Raw genomic sequence first — 18,395 nt, 5'->3', positions numbered from 1 at the left:
ATGATCCTGTAGCTGCTTGGTCCAGAAGAAGAAAAGCTAGAGGCAACAGTTTGAATAAATGAGGTGGTGGTGGTTGCTGGAAGGCTCATTATTGTCCCATCCTGGCTTCAGCTGACTGGATCCTCTGTTCTCTGTCTGGAGGAAGTGGTGAAGGGGTCCCAGACCTCCTGCACTCAGCAGGTCTGTCTCACACACCTCCAGCTCGGCTAGAACGAGTGTGTGTATGTGTGTGTGGCATTGGGGGGCAAGGTCAACCCATTTCTCTGCAAACAATCACATCACACAGGGCAGAATACATTCCAAACCCCCCCTGCCTCCAGTTTGTAAGGTGGTCTGATGTGGGAACAGCGGAGGGTGGAGGTTTGGCAGTGGTCCAGAGGGGGCCTCTGAGTCCAGATGAAGGAAAACCTGTTCCACATTAATATGACTTCATATTACACATGTTGGAAAGCCTCTGCTTTCTGCTGGGCACTAATTTAATGCTTTGCTCATCTGTAATATCAGAGAATTAACGGACTAATAACAGAGCAATATGGCATCACACTAAACCAAAATGGTTTACCTAAACCATTATCTAAAGGACTCCACACACACACACACACACACACACACACACACACACACACACACACACACACACACACTTACACATTAACTAGTTTAATCTGAATTATTAGCTATTATTAATCTGAACTACAGGAACCCGAGAAAGTCTTGCAATTAGAAGTAGTGTCACAGACACACTCTTCCAGAGCTTTACAACACTGTTACCCATGAATGAATGAACACTCTCAGTTTATTGACCTGTGGGCAAAACTCTATGCGGGTAACTCACCATCAAAGGTCTTGATGCTCAGCTTCTCTGAGATTTTAAGGGTATGAAATAGAGCTTGACACATAAACTTCAAGTCCCACTTGGATATTCATGCCACAGTGTCTACATTTTTGCACTGGATTGTATTCAGGGCCTATAAGCTTTACAAAACACAAAGTAACCCTTAAACCTCTGGAGAATCAAATTTATATGCAAAAGATTTTTTCGCTAGAACAAAACTTGACCGAGTCTGTCTAGTTTTAATGTGTTTATTTTTATATAATACAGCCAGTCTGTGATTACTGATAATACACTTCTTTTCTAAACAAGTCTTTGTTATTATTTGCCCTCCTTGGTTTTATTATTGTGCTTATATCTTGGAGGGGATTAGTGTGAAAATCAATGAGAAAATGCTGCAACTGTTCAGATTTAAAATACTATTTCAGTGCTTTAATGCTGAAAGGCTTTACAGCTTCTTGTCAGACTTTTTAGGGAGTTTACAGCAAGTCAATGTAATCTCACTGAACTACAAGCATGCTGCTCATTGAGTGTTTTGACAGCCTCATAGTATGTTGAATGAAGTGCGGTGTATCACAGCTCCCTCTAGTGGTAATCTTCTGCAAACGGGGAACTAATAACTGGTAGCATAAGAGATGATTATCATAAGATGTCATAAGAAACAAATAAATCCTCAAATCGGTGTACAAGCAACAACAAGCTTTAATCTTAAAATCATTTCTGCTGAGAGAAATAATTTTATTTTGTAACATTTAAAATAACCAGAGTGTAACCAATGTGAGCAGGAGGCAGAGAGAAAGAGAGAGTGCAGTGTGCTGCAGAGTCATTCATGTGGGAACATTAACATTTAGGGGAGCAGTGTGTCTGCCTGCCCTCATAGCTGCCCGTCACTCACAGGCATCAGACCGAAGTGCTTTGTGACCTTTAAGTTATGTTTGTGCAGACAGGAAAAAGAAGTTCAACCTCGAAGGCTTCTACCGTGACGCTGTATTTCCAGACGTTTATCTCTTTGTTTCTCAAACTATGAACAAACTCAGAGAGGCAAGAAACTCCTCAGATTACTTCTGAGCTTTCTATGTTGCTTTCAAGATTCAGATCCATGCCAAGCCCCACAGTTAAGGAAGTTTTTAAACCTGGAGGTCATGCACAGGTACACGTTCCCCAGAATGTCACCCCCTATCCACTTCATTTCTTTTTTTTCTTTCCTAAACCTCGTAAAAAATTAGTCACTGGCTTCATCTCCACTTTTCCTGTGTTTCTGCTTGGATTTCTCTCATTACCTCCAGGAGCTTTGTCTTTAACAGACTGAAAACTCATTTCAACACAGCTGACATTTCACGAGCACTGAGGGCCTTTTTACCTATACTGACACAATTTAAGCTGTTCAGTTGGAGACATTTCACCCTCACCAGTCGCACAGCTGCCCTAGGAGGCACAGAGGGAAGTGGACAGAGGTCAGGACAGAGTTTTAGGGCAATTTATCTAATGGACTTTGCACTGGATGTGTGAAACACTTCACTTAACTCAGCCTCTGGCCACTCAATTGGCGTGTGCATGCACGCTCGTGTTTGTGTCTATATGTCATGCATGTGTTTTAAGGTGACAGTGTTAAAGGGCAAGTGTGCTGGCACTGACCCTTTGAATGTTTGGAAGTTGGGGATTTTCGCCCTTTACAGAGAAAACACATAAAAAGTTTTTAAGACTCACCAGCATCACTTCGATCAAAAGATAACCTTAATGTTACAATGTGTTTAGGTTTAAACTCTGTATGGGCATACAAGGCATTACATGACAGGAGGTGGGAAAGTCGTAAACCTTAAAAATCAAAAACAGCCTAAACTAGACAAATAAAAAGCCTTGTTTTATTCACAAGAAAGAAAATTAAGCTTAATTGCAGGCAGATGAGTGCATATAGCGTCAGAAAACGGAAACAGGAATAAACCTGGTACCACATCAATGAAATCTCAAGGTGAACCTAACAAGGGTGTAAAAAAACAAAAGGCATAATCTAAGAGGAAACTGTAGTACATGGTGTGAAAGCTGTGACAAAACAAGAAAAAAAAAGTAAAAATAAGAAACACAAAGTGCAGATAACATTACCCAAGGCAGTCGCAAATCTTCCCACATAATTCTGCAAAAAGAAAACTGCTTTACCAACAACTGAGCTAAATTAGTACCATGAAAACACTGCAGCATTAGTATGGTACTGTGTTCAAACCAAACGGAAGAGTCACAGCTTACTGAAAATTGATCTTTAAGCCAAGTATTAATATTAATAGTGGTGGATACGAAAGCCCTGAGAGGCAAGCAAGAACAAAAAATTGCGGAGATCCATTTGCAAACACTAACTTGTTCTCCATCCCGGGTTTATGAAAAACAAGGGCTGGTTTGGCAAGGTTAATTTTCTAAATTAAATTTTCCCCCTAAAATGCTCTGGCACATTAAAAAAAAAAAAAAAAAAAAAAGAGGCAAAGGCTGCCAGTGTCAGAACCATTTTTTCCAACTCACTTTCTTCTCATGTTGGAAAACAGCTGGAAGAAAAACCTTTTGTCAGAAAAACATGCTTTTCTATGGGGGTTTTTCACTGAAAACAAGGGGAAAAATAATAATAATTTCCTGCCCTTTGCCATTTCTGTAATACTTATATTGGCCACGAGAGGGTGACAGGTCCCACTGTGCCATGTTCTAAGGTAAAAGCATTTATGTTAATTTCTTCATCCACTCTTAAAAACAAAGCACATATATTATGTCTTAAGAACTTATCTAAAGGTCCCATCTTGCTTTTCTTTTGACGTACGTAGGTGGGTTGGGTTTTCCCAGCATGCTGCGAAAAAACATGCCAGCGGACACAAGCTGAAGTATCTGTTGATACAGATGTTATCGTGCACACAGTCATTAGTGTTACTCTTCTTCGCATCAACTGTACAATCTTCCTAGTACCTTAGAGTTGCTGTTGTGGAAGGCGTGTCAAGCCATGGGTGAACTTGTGTGCTCCCTTTAAGACACAATAATCCAACTAAAGGGAAACATGTCCGGCTTTGTCTGTTTTAAAAATGGAGTGTTGGCTTAATGTGGCTAAAATGACTATTGCAAGAGCAAAGCCTTTCAGAAAGAGAGCAAATAGATGACATTTAGCAAAAAGTGAATGAAATGTAAAAAAATGTTAGCCATTCTTAATTCATACAAACAAGAGAAGAAACAACATAGAGCAGGTTTAGAAATGGATCACCAGATTTTTTCCCCCCTTTACTTGCCTCTGAGGGTTTTCATGGCAAAACACATGAAAGACAACAGGTATAAAATGCTTGTTAATTATTATGTGAAGTTTTTCCCACACATGATGCCCCTCAAGAGCAAAGGAAAACACTGTTGGCCCGGGGGGAAAAAATACAAAACAAAAAAAACAAAAAACAGAAACACAACCGTCTGATACATTTAAACACAAAAACAAGCTTGGACATAAAAATATATTGTGAATGTGAACACTTGTAACTGGGGTGATAATGGGGTCCTGCTGATAGGAGCAAAGAAACAGAGTGAAAAGCGTGTGCCATCATTTTACTGTCGGCAATAATCAACAAAATCATTCAAGTTTTCAGAGGAAGTTACACTTACAAAAAAAGGAAAAAGAAAACACTCCGTTTTATCTGTTCACAGTCCTGTGTACAACAAACACTATGCCTCTTAGCCTTCCTGCAGCCGGGTGCATCCTTCATCTGTATAAGTGCTACTTCACCAGTAGGGGGCACCAAGCTCATGGCCTGGCATTGAGGCAGATGGTCACAGTGGCCCTTCAATAGGAGTCACATTCATTTAAAAACAGGTGTCAGCACAGCCCACGCAGGAGTCTCCTCAAACATCTCTGGATTACACATCTGTGGTGCGGATGCTGTCGTCATCCAGGCTGAAGGGAAAGCTGCAGCCGGTTTGAGGCTGAGGCTGCGAGCGGTGCCTTCGACGCCCACTCGCCGCATCTGCGGATGCTGTGAGCATCCCCAGTCCACTGGCCGAAGGTGCCGGATGTGTGACGGGGCAAGGATTTTGGGTAGAGAGGGAGTTTGAGGAGGAGGAAGCAGATGAGGAGGTGGACGAAGAGGAGAGCGGCACAGAGCTGAAGGCGCTGTCCTCATCCTCGTTATCCATGATAGACGGTTCACACGATGGAACGGGTGTCCAGGGCTGCCATCCTGGCGCCACAGAGCAGGACTTCACCAGCTGAGGTCTCCTATCTGCTTCACTCTGCGAACCACGAGATGTAGAGGAAGGATTGTAACTCCGATAGCACGAAGAAGCACGTTTAAAAGAAAAACCCTGCAATTAAAGAGACAAAAGCATCCCCGCTGTCAATCGTAAGCAAGGATTTACACTTTTCTCCCAATAACTTACAGCTAGAAGTAAAGAATTATCCATTTCTGAAGATAGAGTTACCTTAGAGGGACCCCTGAAATCCTGGATCTTCATCTGAATGTCCCTGATCCAACCATGCATTTCCTCTGGCGAGTCTGTCTGTAGAGAGAAAGGGCCCATGTTATGTTTCATGGTAGCTTTTGTGCCTGTTACCTGCCCTTTAATAAGGCCAAAACGCAACAACAGCAGTCGTCACACGGCGCTGTATACTGTAAGGTAAAGACCCAAAAATCAAACAATGCCCTATGAGCAACCACCTGGCAATGGCGGGAAGGAAAAACTCATTTTTAACAGGAAGAAGCCTCCAACAGAACCAGGCTCAAATTACCCATCTGCCAAAGGCAGAGCACCAGAACTCGCTTCGGCAGGTAGTGAGGCATCAGCAAAGATGTTGCTGGTGTTCGACAGCAACACAAATATTAATCATAAAAATAGAATGGGAGACGGAGCTTTCAGCTTCCCTCGTCTTTGGAGCAAGCTCCACAGACAAATCCAAACTGGCAACCCTGGACACTCTTTTCCCTTTTTGATAAAGCTTAAACTTAGGATTGGCTCACATGACCCCGTACCCTTCCTGAGTTACACTACAATACGTCTAGGCTGCTGGTGTGGACTGAGCATTTCTTCTTCACTCTCTATGTGTTTATACACCACTTTGCACTTAATCATTAGTTATTAATAATCTCTGGCTGTCTTTCCTCCTGTCCCCCTTTCCCAACCATAACTGGTCTTGGCAGATCGCCACCCCTTAGCCTGATTCTGCCAGAGGTGTCTTCCTATTAAAAGCGAGTTTTCCCTTCCCACTGTCGTCATCTGCGTGCTTATAGGGGGTCGTCTGATTGTTTGGGTTTTCTATTATTGTAGTGTCTTCATCTTATAATATAAAGTGCCTTAAGGGAACTATTATTGTGGTTTGGCACTACATGGGAATTGCCTGATGTTATCAGAAAAAAAAGCTAGAACAGTACTCGAAAATTATCCTCGGTGGTAACTGTACTTATTGTCATGTGTTTATGTTTGGAAAGAATGCACGACAGGAGATCACTATCCGCTCTCAAGCTATTAAAGGTGTGTAAGGACTCCAATATTCATCTTTATTTTAGCTTAGATCACTTTTTATTACAGTGTCCACACACGGAATGAGAAGTTGTGGTTATCCTGTTTTTATTTACTTCATTTTATTATTTGTTTTTCACACTTCCTTTTTTTCCCCTTGCACAAACAAACAAAAGCGCTCTTGCCTGCAGTCTGTCTCTATCCCCGCACTTCCTATCTGATCCAGCCCCCAACGCCTCCGTCAGCTGTTCTCCCGGGGGAGAGGAGGGGGAACGGATATTATTGTTGTTATGATAACAGATGGCTGTGCCCCTTTCACAAAAACAAACTTCGCATGTTCCTTAAAAAAGCGACTGTGCCACACTTCAGCAGCAGAGCATTTAGAGAAAACATGTCGACAGATCAGGACGGTGTCACCAGGGAATACAGAGCTTCTCTGTTCTTATTCAAATGTCTAAAAATACAACAGGGACATTCCCTTCATTTCATGAATGCAGGCCTTTTTTTAATGAGTGCTGTATACAAAAGGAGAACAAGGTTTTACCTGAATGTAGAACGTTCGGTTACTGGTGATGATCTCAAAGAGGTTGTCTCTAAGCAGGAGCTCCCTGATGGATGCAAAAAGTTAAAACTTAAAGCAGCTAAAGAAAGGGACAAAAGCTAGAGTGTGTTCTACAGTGTCATTTACAATACTTATACATTCAAGTTCAGCAAGTATATACAAATGAATCTAATAGGTTCGCAACTGAAGCTCAACTTCAAGCCTAAAGTGACTAATTATTAAGGGAGAAAGAGAGGTTTCAACAGAGGGGGGAAAAACACTGTAACAGCGCATACAATAAGACGGTAGACATGAAAATAAAGTTTGTTTGTAATGTCCACTTATAAAAACGCCAAAAACTCATACTAAAGATCTGAACAAAAATATTTTCCATGTATTTTTTAAGACCATCCACAACTTCTCCAGCTGTCAAGTTGTATTCAGTGGCCAACTTCAATACTGGATCATGAGCTAAAACTATATAAACTATAAACTATATAAAACTTTATCTTGCACTGATATTTAAAAGGGGACCTATGATGATCATTTGCAGTTCCAGTTTTTCTTGGACTCTTGATTACAGTAGCTGTGAATTTACAATACTAAATAATTCTTAATTTTCTGCAATAGTTCATAATATGGCCAGTGACTAAGGACGTAATCCCCCTGTAATTAAATGGAATTTCTATGTATTTTATTTTAAAGTGTAATCTAATTATATTTACCTACCTACAAATACTTAAAGACATGTATACCGAAAGTGCGCCTTATGTATGAATTCTGGTTGTGCTTACTGACCTCGAACCGATTTTATGTGGTTCACGGCACTCAAACATCTGTCAAAAAAAATGTCTTAGTACGACTTTGGTAAGCAACGAAGCCGCACCGCTTGATGGATTGTCGGAGCATTGCGGCTACCGTAGTCAGGAGCCTTAGCAGGAAGTTAGCTCGCTAGTTTCCACCGAAACATGATGTTCTGACTGAGAAATTTCTGAAAAATTAAAACTTACAGCTCTGCTATAACTTCCAACATAAATGAAGACAGAAAACGAAACAGCAGTGAAGTTTGTAGGGTTACTGAAGTTGGACTAGCTGGTATATAATGATGTGCTACGTGATCGCTAGCATAACATAAACAGTGAAGCTGGAAGATGAATGCCAATGCTTGTTTCGCTTAATGCACCTTATGGTCCGAAAAATACGGTACACTAGAATAAAAAGGGGGTAACAAGACAGGTTTCTAGAGGAAACAAAAAAATATTATATTGTAAATAAATCTAAGTAGTGCATAACTTGATGTATTTTACAGGGAAAAAGACAGAAATGATACTGTAAGTAATTTTAGATATTTTGTAATTTCTTGGTCATTTTATGGATAAAAATACAATATTTCCCCATCTTAAACTGTAAGTATGCTGTACTTTTTGGGGCACGGGCCATATTATGGAGTGCGTTTCAGTTATGCAATACTTAAAATTACTGTACCGCATAAAATTACTTACACAGTGCAATTATTTCAGTGCTTCCTGTAAAATCCTGACTTGTTAACACCTTTTGGTAGTCTACCTACCGTTAAGCATTTGTAGGGAAATATAATTAGATTGTAATTTCAAATAAAAAAAGTTCAATTTAATTACAGAGAAATTACAGTTTTAGTCACGCGGCGTATTATAAAGTGTAACCTAATTTCCTAATACTGAGCCATGGTGCAGTTCCTCAGTTTATCATCTGTCTAAAGCTATTTGTTTTTGCTCACTTTGATCCAGCTCTCTTCTGATTAGCTGCTTCTCGCAAACAGAAGGTTTGGGCAGCAGGTGAGAGGAGCTTCTCTGAGAAGGCTCACAGAGTTATGAGTAGAAAAAAAATAATCTGGGTTTAGATCAGACTGAAGCCTACACATTTGGCTCATAACGATCACATGTTGACCTCATTATTTCAAACTTTCACTACCTTTGTTCACACCATTTATAACTTATATTTAAGGGCCCCTTTTAAAACCTGTGAAACTCATCTAAAAATGATAAGGATAAACTTGTCCATACATGCAATGCAACACTTTAAAACCGGTTAAGAGTGTATCATCTGCTCACATGCAAGTATTCACAATTGTTTACATAGTATAGCGATAACCAGACAGAGGGAAAGCAAAAATGCTGGCAGACTCAGACAACTTTCATGTTTTACTCACCCCGACTTGACAAGGCATTCATGCACCTTCTGAATGTCCCTCAGTGGAATAGATCGGATAAAATCTTTCTCCTAAGACAGATTTTTTGTTTTTGTATTATTGTGGGTTATTTTTTAATGTTTTGGCTGCTATAACACTGTAGTTTTCAAAAATTTGGGACAAAAATATTCCGACAAAGATAATAGTCACTCTTAAGCATGTAGAAACATGGGCAAAAACATGAAAACCCTGTTTTCTCACCGACTCAGTCTTGTAGTAATTGACTGCGTTGTCATCCAGGGTGAAAAACCGCCTCTTCCAGCTCTTCCTCTGAAACACATACCACATTACCATTTCCACACATGCTGTTTTTTACTCAGTCTCAGTCTAAACCTGTTATGAGACTCACCACATTTCCCTGTTTAACACAGTAACCACATCTCAGCAAACCCGGCCTGTTGCCCTTCCTCTCTCTCCCTTCCGTCTCTTCATTGTCGTTCTGAAACATTTCATGAAAACCATCTTTATTATCACTTTAGATATCATGGTCACGGAAACCACCACTGTCGATAACTCAGACTAGCTTAGCACACCGCATTTTTGTGTGCTTTTGCCACAGTTTTCATTCTTATAATGCTTAAAAAAAAAAAAAAAAAAAAAAAAGTGTGTGTGTCCTATTCATTTTACCTGAATAGGAGTGTGCACCACCACGCCGCCAATAATCTCAGCCTTGTAGGCCTGTTGTCTCTTCCCTCCTTGAGCGTCACTGATCACTGTGGTCACATCAGGCCTCACAGGTGCAGGGCAAGACTTAGGCACCTGTGAAGAGACGGGACACCTCTGAGAGCAAATAAAAGGACTTAATTGTTTAATTTCCACAGCCGCTCTTCCTCACTCTGGGAATACTTTCTTAGTCATACGCTCGCCACAACACCGTGACTGTTTTACTGCAGAGATAACTGAAAACACATCAAATGTGATCTGCTATGAGAGATGCAAGCTTTCTCAAAGTCCACTGATGCACAAAAGCGCAACCAAGTGTATCCAAGCAAATAAAACCCACTAGACACACAAATGTTAGTGTGGGGTGTATATCAAGTAGGGAGCAGGAAAAGAAGAAAAACAACAGATTTGCAGGTGCATGCTGGTCATAAAGTAAAAACAATAGTACGGCTGTGTGATGCTGTGCTGCATTTTCTGCTTTTAGAGCCGTTATCTAGCCTACAGTTTCCCAAAACTGGTCATTCAGCTGAATCATTCAGCTAAATGTATCATTTCCTAATAAACTGCAACACATCTAGCTCAAACAGACAAATATTAAGAGATGCATTTTAATAACTTTACTCCCCCCGTGCCACTTTTATTCCTGCAATTACATCATGATTTCCTTTTTTACACTCGCTCAGAAAAAGAAAAAGAAAAGATGAAAGAAAAAAAAAAAAAGGCGGCAGAGCAGCCCTGCCCTCGATGGGGAAGTGAAAAAGAGTGAACAGTGCCGCTTCCTGTGTCAGTGAGCAGGTGAGAGAGGCAGAGAGACACTCTTCTCTGTTACCTTCCATCAGGAGACATCTGAATATCACTGATCAACGAGGCTCCCGGACATTTCATTGAGCTCACACAAATATTATGCAAATACATATGAACAAGTTTCGACACCTTCACCGCAGTGACGTTTGCGTTATCACTCGTCTTCTTGCACATTCACAGTTTCCTCATTCAGCAATGTGTGTATGTGTGTGTGTGTGTCTGTGTGCGAAGGGGTATCTGTGGGCAACGGGCTGGCATTTGCAGCCGCCTGGGTCAAACTGGTTTCAGTCCCACCGCAGCAAAATTGCAGCTTCCTGCACTCAGGTGGAAACAACCCCCACTCCCCCACCCTAACACCACCAATAACTGCTAGATCAAGCATTTTCTCATGTAACGGCACTTACTGTTATCTTGCTGGCCTTGTTGAGAGCAGCCACCCAGTCTCTCATGTCGGTCACATCATTGGCTTGCAGGAAGTACCGTCGCGAAAGTGCATTGATGACTGCCGGAGAAGAAATCAGTTCCGTAAATATCCACATTAAATGCAATGGACAATACTATCACATATGGGAGATTATGTGATTGTGAATCATTTCATCAGTGTCACTCTGTTCCTCCCTAAAAAACTCACCAAAGCAGAACTCTGTCTTGGGCTTTTGCTTCGTTGTAGCTTCACTCACCTGAGGATAGAAGAAGAGAAAAGAAATGTGAATATAAACTGAAAGGAGTGAAAAAAAAACAGAGGAATAGAAGATTCACATTTTTGACATAGATCTGACTGAGTGTCCAGGGAGAAGCCGTCAGTGCTGCAGTGCAGAGGAGCCAGATGTCATTATCTGTGGTTACCTCAATGAGCGCTCTGACATCTGGAAAACTTCACAGCGTCTGCCTCAGCTCTGCGCTGCATGTGACCGTTAACTAGAGATAACTCTGACCTCTTTGTGTATCTATGAACTCTTGCACGAATTTGCATGCTATTTGTGTGTATTCTGTGAATTCTTGTGTGCTCGCATTTTAGATATCTAAGTTGGTGCGCTGGACTTTACTGTATGCAACCACACTGCGGAGTCAGTCATGAAAGTGGTTTACCTTAGAGATGTAGGTTAATTTCAGGCTGCCAACAGAGCTGGCTCCACTGGGCAGGTTCTGCATACAAACACAAATACACAGACTCGTCGTTGGCTCAGAGTCCAAGGTTATATGACCACTATTGGTCAATTTCATTTCCTCTTGCTATTTGTGAAAGTGTGGGTCGTGCATGCGCGTGTGGAGCACCTGAGGGTTGTCCATATACCACAGCAGTGCATTTCCCTGCGTGTCAAGGATGAAGTATCGTCTCTGGAAGCGGCAGCTGTTCTCCTTCTCTTCGATGTCCAGGAAGCCGCACACACGGTTCAACCGGTCCACGTACGGCATGCTGTCGATATCACATATCACTGGGGACAGACGGACAGTTAGGAAGAGAAAGATTCGAGTGGGATGGACAAAGAGAGACAACATGTGAAAGGAGCAACAGGAGGCAAAGACAGGCAGATGTGGAGGATAAATCATCTTTCATTTAGTGTTCAAGCGCACACAGGCATGCATGCGCGCACACACGCAGGAAGAAATAGACCGCTCGCACTCAGCAGTTTTTCATGTGACGTGATTGAGGCTGTGCAGCAAACCCTGAAGCCCGAGGCTGAGCTGAGGCCCTCCACCACAGCCAAAAATTACAGACTGCACTCATGATCTGCACACACGCACATTTCCATTGGCCAGAGAAGAGAGAAGAGCAAGGAGAGAGGAGAGGGAGGAAAGGCAGGGAGCGAGGGAGGGAAGAAAGAAGATGAGAGGAGGGGAAGAAAGCTGGTGAGATGTGTTCATTGAAACAATGCCATGCGTGTGAATCACCAAGCTGCTGACTGATTCCTCAACACAGTCGAGGCTCATTTGGCCCAGAGAGCCTCAGCTCTATAGACTTTTAATTACATTTTATCAATTGGCAAACATTTCATAGTATTTATTTTTCTTATGGGGAACCACAAGGCTTATGGCTTCATTTATATTCTTGTCCTCCTTAAGTTGCCAAAGGAACTTTCACTGTTGACGGAGCCTCTTTTGCATCTCTGTCAACTAAATGTGAAGTAATCACAAAGACAAACTCCAAAGTTGGATGCACCCAGTAAAATAAATAATCAAATAAATTAATAGATCCATTTGGAAGATCCTTACTAGATTTGAATCTATGGAAAAACTTGAATGTAATGAGGCCACAAAGGTAATATGATGGCAAACTAGGCCACATCTGTGACTGATCTTTTTATAAAAGACCAAAAATTATAACGTGACAGTCATATAAAATACATAATCAAGACTGAATGGCCGTGCGCCCTGCCAGTACTTTTTTACGGGCTCGTCCTGGCTCAGAAGCCTTCAGGAGATGGAAATTATCAACATTTCCATGAAAATATTCAGACAACCCGCTCAGAGGAACAGAAGACAAACACAGACTATGTCTTCACCGTGCCGATGAATCTCCAGTGAATCTATTTTTGAGTTCGTGGGTAAGAAAATGTTTCATTTTGAAACTGCTTTGAAAAAATTTGTGGGTTGTGCTTCTGATGTGTTAGTCTGCTGCTATTTAAATAGGTCAAAGATACAGAGGCGCTCTACAGAAAGCCTTGGTGTAATGGAAAAATGAAAACGATGCCACAGAGGTCAGCTCTGACAGTAGCACACTCCCCACACATGCACCCATGTGCACAATAAACCATTTTCGGCATCAGAAAGCATCTGGCTTAGCCATTATAAAGACAAGCAGCGGCGAAACTGTGGCATCTTTGGTAAAACTGACAAATGTCATTTCAACTGTCTTTACATTTCTATCAAGTACCTTAGCTTTGAAACGTGGCAGGATAATATAAACAGAGCAATCATCAGTTTGTGTGCAGGAAAACAGAATGTACAGATCACAGCAGCGATATTAATTGACTTATACCACATCCAAGGTAATGAAATGAAAACCACCTACAACACCTTTACATATCTGCTTCATCTGTGTGCAAACAACACAGTTTGACAGAAACTGATAGTAAATCTCTTAGACCAACGTGTGGCATGTCTGAGAGATTTAGTCATGTTCTTCTTAATCGTTGGGGGAAACTTGTTACAGACATATTACAGCAGTGCAGCATCTTTTGTTCTGCCTGGTAAATGCTTTACTTTGTTCTCAGATTTATCAAAGTTCACCCCAGAGCTGCTAAAGACAGGCTCGGTAGTTCTTCCTCTGGTATTTGAGTTAACTTTGAGGTGTGAAAACGGTGAATAGCTCCTTAATAAAATAAAAATACAGTTTGTTGTGTCATCAAACAATCTTCACCCAAGTAGTTTCAACACTCCCTACAATCACTTTTATGTAAAATTTAATAAATAAATAAATAAAATGATCTTAAAGGATTATACAAAAGCAGAAATCCGGATCTTGAAATCCGGAACACAATTGGGGGGTTTTCGTCTAGTATGGAGCGCTATTTTAAGATGTTTGGCATTTTGTGGACCAGTTAATCGAGCAAATCGTTTAACTGACAGTAAGAGCTGCGGCGTGCAGCACGCCCCTGGATACCAAGCTTGACTGCCATGCGCGTGCATGCCCAACGTGATTATGAGCATGCAATGAAAAGTGTCAAAATGTGATCAGGCGCAATTACTCAGCAACACCTGACAGACATTACATTTGTTCAGCTCAGATGACCTGCACTGACTCACCAGATCCAACGACTCAACGGCCAGCCACACCTACTGTACCGCGCGCACACACACACACACACACACACAAAGTCCCCTTGTCGACTTAACTTACCCGCTATGGAGAGTCGGCGTGCGCCAAAGCCAGCGCCCCGCAGGGCTACGAAGCAGCGGAGAGAGACGCGAGTTTGGTGAACAGAAGCATGCTAAATAAAGTTTTTAAAACCTAAAATAAGCCGTGGATATTCGCAAGACCGGCGTGCGTGAAACTCCGACACCCTCTTCAATTTGTTTGTGTGATCCGATTTCAGAAGACTTGTCCTTTTTTCCGGGTTGGACGTTTCGTTATTAGAATAAACCAGCCCCGGATGTGATCTATGCGTCCCATGAGCACAAGCAGGGCTCTCCTCCTCCTCCTCCTGTCTGCTGTTGCTTTAATCTGAACAGGTCTTTTTTCTCTGTCACACACATACACACTCTACTTTTATCTTCAGTTTTAAGTTTAAAAAAAAAAAAAAAAAGACAAACACGAGACGCACACACTCAGATGAACTCGGTAGTTCACATAGAACAGCTGAAAGGGAAGGGAGTGTAAACCTGGATAAACAGGAATACAAGACTCACAGTGTCATTACCGCTGGTAGGTGATGCTGACAGGTGCGAGATGTTATGCCAAAAACAGTTGGTGCTTTAAAATATATATATGAAGCAAGCCTAAAGTTAAAGGTTCTCCACCAAAAGCGAGGCTGTTGTTCAAATTTAAAGATATTAACTGCCTCACGGGAACCCTTTAAAATGCTGTTTCAAACGCTTTCACACATTAAAAAGGAAAAAAAAAATCAACTTCGTCGTGTAGTTGTAAGTGTATTTGTTGATAGATCTCCTCTGCAGACCTTTAACCCCATAAATTCTCGTGTCACATGACCAGTGTCATCAATAGCAGCCGCACGCCTGCATGAAAGTTCTGCATTATTTAGATAAAGAGAAAACGGTCGGTTATGCCGATTAGTGCGTGCTATTGGAAGAGTTGAGTGTTGTAGCTGCATGTGATCCCGTGCAACAAAAATATGCAAAACATATTCCATGAAAAAGCATTTGTGGTTATCAGACTTATATTTACTAACCTTATATCCCGAAGCACGACCGTTGAAGCACAGCGACAAAGCACTAGTGTAGCCCAGTGCTATCAGAGACAAACATCCAAAGTTAAAGAAGACACATCAAAAGCAAATATATGCAAGTGTGGAGGAATTTAAGGCTGTCAGTCAAAGGTGTTCATGGAAATTCAGGCTTTAAACTTATACAGAAAGGATCCTTTTTAACACATTACCTTATTGGCAGTTTCTATGGGTACTTAAGTTGAAGAGCTCATAGATAAAACTTTAGTAAGTATCTTAAATTTGTCTAACTTGCAAAACAGCAACTTCAGTGTTAAATGTTGTGTAAAATAATGAGTCATCCATCTGACATTGCCACAGGATGTAAAGAAACTCAGCGTATTCTAATAAAATGCTTAAAGCCTGCTTTATTCCACCTTTACACAAAAGTGACCACAATTGAGGTCTGTGATGAAACACTTGATTTAAAAAAAAAAAAAAAAAGAGGGCTTAAAAGGTGAACTGACCTGACCTCTCAGTTTCAACATCTCACTCCAAGTTTAGTCAAGATTCTGGTTTTAAAGTTTTCACACATGTAAAGTCTCTCCTGGATCTGAGCACGACACCTTTGTAAGTGCTGAAATAACAAATATCTACATTCACAGGAGGGATTCTGTGTTCACTTTTGTTGCTTTCAGCAAAATTGTGTCCTCCTGTTAAGAGGAAGTGGTTGCACGTCATATGACCTGCCTCAGGACGGAGACCTACCTCACTGATTTCATATCCTGTGGCGACTGCACTGAAATTAACTTACACTGTTGCAAAAGGAAGCTTTGAAGTTTCAGCAGACCCTTCTGCTGCTGCTGAAAATCACAGACTGAATGTTTCCTTTACTGTACAGAAGACGCCCGAGGTGTGCTTTTACATCAGAGACATTAACATAAACACAAATTTAGTGAGGAGCAGTGTGTCAAATGCCACACCAAGGGTACCTGAGCCACAGTTTACCATGCACTGCACCCACACACGAAACAAGGGTGTGATTAGGTCTTTATTCAGACAAGCTTGCATACAGATAAAATAAAGCATCATCACAGACAATTTTAAACCTTTTAAATCAGTTTCAGATTACCGTCCGAAAGAGATTTGTTTTGTGGTTCTATGGTGTGAAGCAAGCTAGCTGTGCACTAAACTAGTGAGGCACCCCAGCACTTAGTTACCAAAACCACACCCGAGTCCCCCCCCCCCCCCGGGTGCATCAGAGCTGTGAGCTGTTCTTAACTTTGTACACATTTATTCACCACAAACACTCCCCAGGTTCAAATCCTCTTAAATTCAACAAGCTGCTACAGAGAACAAGGGTACTGTTTGAGAGGATGATAACTTAGACAAAGGAAGCAGCTTTAAAGCAGCTTGTACCTGCAGAACAGACCACACTCCCTTCCACCACAGCCGTCAAAAACCCTTGTTGAAACACGATATTTGTCACAAACCACATGAAACTCTCTGCAACTCAAATCCCTTTTTTGAACTTAAAAATAAAACAGATAAAGAGGAGGTGATGAATCACTGGAAGGAAAATAAAACAAAAAAAGGGAGGAAGAGATGGAGGAATTTACAGCTGACTCAAGGCCATACGCAGCAGCAGGGCTGCGATCAGCAGGACTGGGCTGGAAGAGATTGCCCCTGTGCTGTTGTGATGACCACCGTGGCTGTGACTCTTGTGGGGCCCGTTACAGTCATCGCCAAAGCAGCAATGCATCTTGGCTCCGGAAGTGCCGCTGTTAGCCTTGTCACAGAAGGCCTTGTATGTGCACGACTTCATAACTGTGTCTGAAAGAGATCGGGTCAGAGGGGGTGACGGGTAAGCTGCGTTGAAGTAACTGAAGACTTTCCAAGCACGCAAATGGACACACACATAAAAGATGTCATGTGACCATTATGTGGAAAAAAAAACTTTAGGTCATTTTAGTGCTTAGAATATCATCAGATGCATCTGATCTGTTACGAATTCACTCTGTGAAATAATCTCAGATTTTTGTTACCAACAGAAAAAGGTCTTGCCACAGCCCCTTCAGCTAAATGCATGAGAAAAGAGAAGCAGCTAAGTGAGTTTTATTAGTTTGTGGTTTATGGATTTTAATATTGACTAAAAAAAAACTCTTTTTATGGAAATGGAAACTGTTTAAGCACTATTTTAAGGAGCACTGGTTTCCTGAATCTGTGACACAATCAAGCAGTGGGTTGTCAGTGTTGTGCTGACCTCTAGTGAGGCACTACTGTATCCAGTCACATCATACTGGTTCTGCTTGTTTTTCTGTGTGTGTTTATACATGTATGTGTGTGAGTGTTTACTCACTGGGCCCTGTGATGGTGGAGCAGGCATCAGCGTACTGAGGACAGGTGGTGGAGCCCTGACGGTTGCAGTCTTCCTCATTGGACGCCACGCATGTGTGACATTTGAGAGCATGGCCTTCACAGACAGAACAGGAGAGAGTGCCTGGCTTGAGACTAAGCATGCATATTCAAAAAGTGGCTGCAAGCATGCAGGTATGCAACCACCTTCTTATTAGTCCATTCACCCACACACACACACACACTGAGCAGAGTATCCAGCTTCTGTCGCCTCCTACAATTTGAGACTGGGGAACACCTGCACACACTCAAAGGTATTTAAGTATGTCCAACAGACAGGCTTAATTTGAAATATAGTGACTAATTCTCCCCCAAAAATGGATTCTCTCCACCACAAAGTCTCCAATTAGTATGTAATCAGCAAAGTTGATCCCTTCTCCTAAAAACTTACTGTGGCAGGCCAGAGAGATGAGCAGCAGCACAGCCAGAGCAGTCTTCATGGCAGCAGGGCGATGGGTCACTGTGTCTTTTCAAGAGTCCAGAGAAAGAGTGGATGAGCCAAGATGAGCGTCTGATGGAGGAGACACGGGAGGTTGAGGTGGAGCTGGAGGGGAAGGTGTCTGAGGGCATTAAAGTCTTATCGCTGTAATCTCCATCTATGATGCACAGCCAGCACACTGCTGTAAT

The 18,395-nt window shown here is 41.8% G+C and overlaps 2 protein-coding genes across 3 annotated transcripts; both read right to left on the bottom strand.

Moving 5' to 3' along the window:
- Positions 1-2,680: 2,680 nt before the first annotated feature.
- On the bottom strand, positions 2,681-14,623 carry plekha2 (pleckstrin homology domain containing A2). 2 transcript variants are annotated; one of them, XM_085425411.1, is made up of 12 exons: positions 14,372-14,623; positions 11,806-11,966; positions 11,620-11,676; positions 11,162-11,210; positions 10,935-11,032; positions 9,691-9,822; positions 9,413-9,502; positions 9,265-9,333; positions 9,025-9,095; positions 6,840-6,903; positions 5,261-5,338; positions 2,681-5,143 (listed from the first exon to the last, which is right to left on the bottom strand). In XM_085425411.1, exons 2-12 carry the CDS (start codon positions 11,944-11,946, stop codon positions 4,700-4,702), a joined length of 1,293 nt encoding a protein of 430 aa, XP_085281537.1. In that variant the 5' UTR covers positions 11,947-11,966; positions 14,372-14,623; the 3' UTR covers positions 2,681-4,699. The 2 variants fall into 2 exon arrangements, with proteins under 2 accessions (XP_085281537.1, XP_085281538.1); XM_085425412.1 differs by having other exon boundaries at positions 2,681-5,071.
- Positions 14,624-16,671: 2,048 nt separating this feature from the next.
- LOC146657375 (uncharacterized) lies at positions 16,672-18,347 on the bottom strand. The gene is made up of 3 exons (XM_085425410.1): positions 18,160-18,347; positions 17,713-17,826; positions 16,672-17,186 (listed from the first exon to the last, which is right to left on the bottom strand). Exons 1-3 carry the CDS (start codon positions 18,206-18,208, stop codon positions 16,969-16,971), a joined length of 381 nt encoding a protein of 126 aa, XP_085281536.1. The 5' UTR covers positions 18,209-18,347; the 3' UTR covers positions 16,672-16,968.
- Positions 18,348-18,395: the final 48 nt, after the last annotated feature.

This window comes from Rhamphochromis longiceps, linkage group LG12, assembly GCF_057381845.1.
Source record: "Rhamphochromis longiceps isolate RC_006_pf linkage group LG12, R_longiceps_female_GT1.1, whole genome shotgun sequence".
Taxonomy (NCBI): Eukaryota; Metazoa; Chordata; class Actinopteri; order Cichliformes; family Cichlidae; genus Rhamphochromis; species Rhamphochromis longiceps.
Note: the sequence above shows the minus strand (reverse complement) of the source record. Positions and strands in the feature narration are given on the sequence as shown.

Excerpts from the sequence above, each read along its gene's own strand:
- plekha2 (XM_085425411.1), bottom strand. The coding sequence starts at position 11,946 with ATGCCGTACGTGGACCGGTTGAACCGTGTGTGCGGCTTCCTGGACATC. Across the intron at positions 11,211-11,619 it reads AATTAACCTACATCTCTAAG|GTGAGTGAAGCTACAACGAA; the intron begins GTAAACCACTTT and ends TTCTATCCTCAG. Across the intron at positions 9,503-9,690 it reads TGGTGCACACTCCTATTCAG|AACGACAATGAAGAGACGGA; the intron begins GTAAAATGAATA and ends GAAATGTTTCAG.
- LOC146657375 (XM_085425410.1), bottom strand. The coding sequence starts at position 18,208 with ATGAAGACTGCTCTGGCTGTGCTGCTGCTCATCTCTCTGGCCTGCCAC. Across the intron at positions 17,827-18,159 it reads CATCTCTCTGGCCTGCCACA|GCCATGCTCTCAAATGTCAC; the intron begins GTAAGTTTTTAG and ends CTGTCTGTGAAG. Across the intron at positions 17,187-17,712 it reads CTCCACCATCACAGGGCCCA|ACACAGTTATGAAGTCGTGC; the intron begins GTGAGTAAACAC and ends GATCTCTTTCAG.